General features: G+C 46.7%; 1 protein-coding gene across 5 annotated transcripts in view; it reads right to left on the reverse strand.

Moving 5' to 3' along the window:
• LOC110497004 (histone deacetylase 4) overlaps window positions 1-5,000 on the reverse strand; it is a 70,655-nt gene that overhangs the window by 39,522 nt on the left and 26,133 nt on the right. For 4 of the 5 annotated variants that reach the window (XM_090207774.1, XM_090207772.1, XM_090207775.1 and 1 more), the window contains one exon: window positions 1-214. This exon is cut by the window's left edge and continues 61 nt beyond it. In XM_090207774.1, the coding sequence (XP_090063900.1) occupies window positions 1-214 (214 nt within the window). Of the gene's footprint in view, window positions 215-2,728; window positions 3,043-5,000 lie in introns of those variants that run through there. The other variant, XM_090207776.1, reaches the window with a different exon arrangement.

A 5,000-nucleotide genomic window follows, 5' to 3' on the forward strand; every position in this document is an offset into this window, starting at 1 on the left:
AACTCAGCGATGAGGTGCTGTCTCTGAATTTGTTGTTTCTGTTTCAGGGACAGGAGCTCCTGCTGTAGCTGCTGCTCTCTGGCCTGGGCTGCAGACGCCTGGGCTGCAGAAGGAGACATGGACAGCTGCTGCTGGTGATGGTGCTGGTCAATGCGTAAGTCCATGGGGATGGCAGCCGGGGGCAGACGCAGGGGCAGGGCAGAGTTAATGTCCACTAGAGAGAGGAACAGAGAGACAGAATGGTAGTCCATGCATATTGAATAATGAAAAAAAGACTAAACGATGTGACCCAAGTAGATAATAAAATAAAACAGCCATCACATTCTGTGCACACACACACACACACACACACACACACTCAGCATCCTTATCAGCACAGAGAGCCCCTTCACAGTACTGTCCATCTGGCCCTGATAAGTCAAACATGAAGTCTAGCGCTCCTCTCACAAAGACTGCATTGACCTGTGGCGTGGTGGTGGAGACTTCGGCCCTGGCCAACCACCCTCAGATCGCACTGCTACAGGAAAGCCTCCAATCGCACGGCTTCCTCCCCATTAAATCTGAATAAATAGTCGCGATTGGACGATTATTTATCTACAAGTTTTCCCAACAGCGTGCCAGACAGCCAGATATGTTTGCTTGAAACTCTGTCTTAATCGTGTTAGGCTAACACCCACACTAGGTGCAGCACACACAGACAGTCACACACACACAGGCCTAAAGACTCACACACACAACACACACTAAAGGCAGACACAGTCTCTGGGTTTATCAGATGAATGAGTACGGTTACACGCACACAATAATAGTGAATAGTCAGATCACGTCGACATGCTTTTCAAGAAGAACCATTTCCATGATAATCCTGTTTACATGGACACATCTGAAATCAGGCTACCTGTGATCATGTTCCTTTTGGGAAGCATTTGAGTTGGGACATATACAGTTGGTATGTGAAACCTATTTTGAAGATGCTGTAAGTTTTCCCCTAACTCACTAACCTTGTGCTGCTGGTGCTAGGTGGGACAAACGCATATCAAATACACCGCTCAAACTCCAATTAGGGTGTTAACGTGTCCTAGCAATTTGAAAGATCGCTCAGAAAACCAGGTGTTTTTTATTTGTTTATTTTACCACCTTTTCGTGGTATCCAATTGTTATTATCTTGTCTCAACGCTACAAATCCTGTACGGACTCGGGAGAGACGAAGGTCGAAGGCCATGCGTCCTCCGAAACACAACCCAACCAAGCCGCACTGCTTCCGAAAGTGTTTTAATCGCCGTGTGCCTACTTCGATTTTGACCTCATGCCCATTAAGAGAAGCAGAATAAGGCGTTTACATGACTCATCCCATACTCAGTCTTCTAATCAGTTTAATATTGAATTAGAAGTGTTCATGTAAACGTACTTAGTGATGCTGCACAAACCAATATGTATATTTTCTCTCTCTACCCCAATTCTTTGCCCTCCTCCCTAAGGACCCCTCCCACACACAGTCAAGCACAGCATTCCAAGACCAACGACTGGCGCTTCTGTCCCGTGCAGACAGAGACACACACAAAAACACTCTCGATACAAACACACACAACCATAATGTCCTAGCTCTGAAACACATGCTGCAGACTGGTACTGCCTGTGATCACCACATTGACTATACCACTCCGTGTACACAACACTAACCAACAAGCAGAGAAAGCAGACAGAAAGAGAACGTAACAGAGAAGAATAGTTTAAAAGAGAGAGAGAGAGAAAGAAAAAGAGAGAGAAAGAAAAAGAGAGAGACAGAGAAACAGAGAGAGACAGAGAAACAGAGAGAGACAGAAACAGAGAGAGACAGAAACAGAGAGAGACAGAAACAGAGAGAGACAGAAACAGAGAGAGACAGAAACAGAGAGAGACAGAAACAGAGAGAGACAGAAACAGAGAGAGACAGAAACAGAGAGAGACAGAAACAGAGAGAGACAGAAACAGAGAGAGACAGAAACAGAGAGAGACAGAAACAGAGAGAGACAGAAACAGAGAGAGACAGAAACAGAGAGAGACAGAAACAGAGAGAGACAGAAACAGAGAGAGACAGAAACAGAGAGAGACAGAAACAGAGAGAGACAGAAACAGAGAGAGACAGAAACAGAGAGAGACAGAAACAGAGAGAGACAGAAACAGAGAGAGACAGAAACAGAGAGAGACAGAAACAGAGAGAGACAGAAACAGAGAGAGACAGAAACAGAGAGAGACAGAAACAGAGAGAGACAGAAACAGACAGAAACAGAGAGAGACAGAAACAGAGAGAGACAGAAACAGAGAGAGAGAGAAGCAGAGAGAGACAGAAACAGAGAGAGAGAGAAGCAGAGAGAGAGAGAAACAGAGAGAGACAGAGACAGAGAGAGAGACAAAGAGAGTGAGAGAGAGAGAGAGACAGAGAGAGTGAGAGAGAGACAGAGAGAGAGAGTGAGAGACAGAGAGAGAGACAGAGAGAGAGAGTGAGAGACAGAGAGAGAGACAGAGAGAGAGTGAGAGAGAGAGAGAGAGAGACAGAGAGAGAGAGTGAGAGAGACAGAGAGAGAGAGAGAGAGACACAGAGAGAGAGAGAGAGAGAGAGACAGAGAGAGAGACAGAGAGAGAGAGTGAGAGAGAGATAGAGAGAGAGATAGAGAGAGAGAGATAGAGACAGAGAGAGGAACTACTTTCAGAGAAGCAATGTGTAATAGAACATATATAATTGACATACCCATCAGCGCTGTAGTGAGCATGGCGATAAACGCTCTCCTCTCTTCTCTTTCCCCCCTCCTATAGTTTCCTCCTCTACAGCTCGTCTCTGCCGTGTGTAAGGATCTATTTAGCTTTAGTGGTGCTGCTCTTTATATTTCTGTCAGTCTCTGTCCTCCTCTCATTTCCTCAGTTTTCTGCTTTCTCAACACTCCTGCTCACTCGCTAGCTACCTCTCTCTGTGTCCCTCCTCGGTCTTTACCCGTCTGTGTCCCTCCCCTCTCCCTCTTTTTTACCAGTCTCTGTGTCCCTCCCCTCTCCCTCTTTTTACCAGTCTCTGTGCCCTCCTCCCTCTCTCTCTGTGCTGGTGACATCACAGGGCAGTCGTAGGCCTGCTGTCTGTTTATTCTGCTGCTCCTCCATTTCCTGGAACCGACGGCAGATACACAGGAGATAGATAGCAGAGTGGACGGAGGAAAAAAACCATTCTCTGTGTCTTCCTCTGTTGACACTGCATCCCCCTCTTCCCTCTGAGTACAGAGAACTAGTTCCCTCTAGAAATACACCCACAGTGTTGGACATTGCTCTGGCGTCACACACACACACACACACAGCTCTCTATTCTTCAGATCACGGTTCTGTGAAATATATGTCTATAGCCTCAAGTGAACTTAATTAAGGCTATAAGGGCTCGTTATGGTTGCTAGGAGACTCCCCGTCAACACACACCCCCTTTGTGTTATTTGCTCTGACGTTGGCGTTGCTAGCGGGCGGAAGCGTAAGAGAAACTTCACAGTTGTGTTCTACATTACAGAGCATTGATTTATGGGACAGTGGAAGGACATGGGGGAAGGCCTACAGTAGAAGGGTTCAGTCTAGCCGGGCCACAGGTAGGCCACACACAACTATAAGCATGCAGGCTGCTATAGGCACCACTCCCAAGTTGTTTTAAACCACGGTGCACAAGCTCTGCACAAGCTCCGATTCCATTTCAGCAACAACCTGACTATGTGACGTCTCTCACGGGAGCCACTTATTTTGGCAAGATAAACATCGATATCTGGCCATCTCCCCCGGCTCGCGGTGACGTCAACGCTTACATCAAGTTCACGGAGATAACCACGCCTGTATCCCACTTTCCTCTCACCAAAACAAGGGCCAACGTGCACTCTGGCGCACACACACCTGGCTTGCAGTAAAGAAAGCCCTCCAAAAGTAGTTCTTACACAATAACCTACCTGCACCAAAACACAGCTGGCAGGAAGAAAGAGTTTTTTCCTCCTTCATCTAAACGGCTTTGAAAACCTCTCAACTGTGTATTGTGTAAAATCCTACCGTCTTACCCAGGAATTCCACTCATTTTATTTACAAGAGGAATTATTTCTGACGCAAATACCTTTTGGTAACACCCCTTATCAGCTACTGGTTTATAATGGATGATATTAAATCATTTATAGTTCATTCTATCAATGCATTATATAACCTGCAATAAACATTCATAACAGCTCACGGCTCCTTGGGTAATACAGCACGTGCAACAGTACCTCAAATGAAGAGAGAGAAAACCCTGAGAAATAGATGGAGAGATGTGGAGGGAGGTGGCTGAGACCTTTCACTGTTTTCCCCCTGTTCTCTCTTCCTATTTTCAGCTTCCACGGGGGAAAGCTTCCCACCATGTGAGTCATAGATTATTCAGTAGTGACTTGGCTTATTCATGACACCAAACAGACTCCCTCCAACACTCCATATAAACAACCACTACTACTCTCTTCTTCTTTCTCGCTCTGTCCCCCTCTCCGTCAGCCTCTTTCGCCCACTCTCTCCGTCTCTCTCTCCACACACATCTCTATCACACTTTTCTATCTATTTACATCTCTCCCATTTCTTTCCCTCTGCCTCACCCTTCTCTTCTCTCCTCAGATAAACAATGTGTTTACCACCCCTGGGGGGCCTCCCTGCCCCCTCCCGGCTCCCATTACAGAATGCAGATAGAAATAGATCTACCAGACAGTACAGCCGCTCGCTCTGAAGCGCAGCTCTGATTTAAAGCCTGTTGTCTGAGAATGTCCCTCAGTCTGATTGCAAAGGCTCTACACTCCACTCATTAAGTCTAATAGATGTCGAGCTCAACCCAGGCCGAGCCCTGCCTATCGCCGGTCAGAATGGGCCGGGGAGATATTATTTACCACGTTTAGAGATGTGGTGAGAAGTTTGTCACAAGGCCTGGCGGGTGGCGAAACAAGGAGAGGGAGAGACGGCATGACAGACACAGGTTGTGTATTTTATGAGGACAC

This window comes from Oncorhynchus mykiss, chromosome 18 (genome assembly GCF_057628025.1).
Source record: "Oncorhynchus mykiss isolate SJ-2025 chromosome 18, ASM5762802v1, whole genome shotgun sequence".
NCBI classification, from domain to species: Eukaryota; Metazoa; Chordata; class Actinopteri; order Salmoniformes; family Salmonidae; genus Oncorhynchus; species Oncorhynchus mykiss.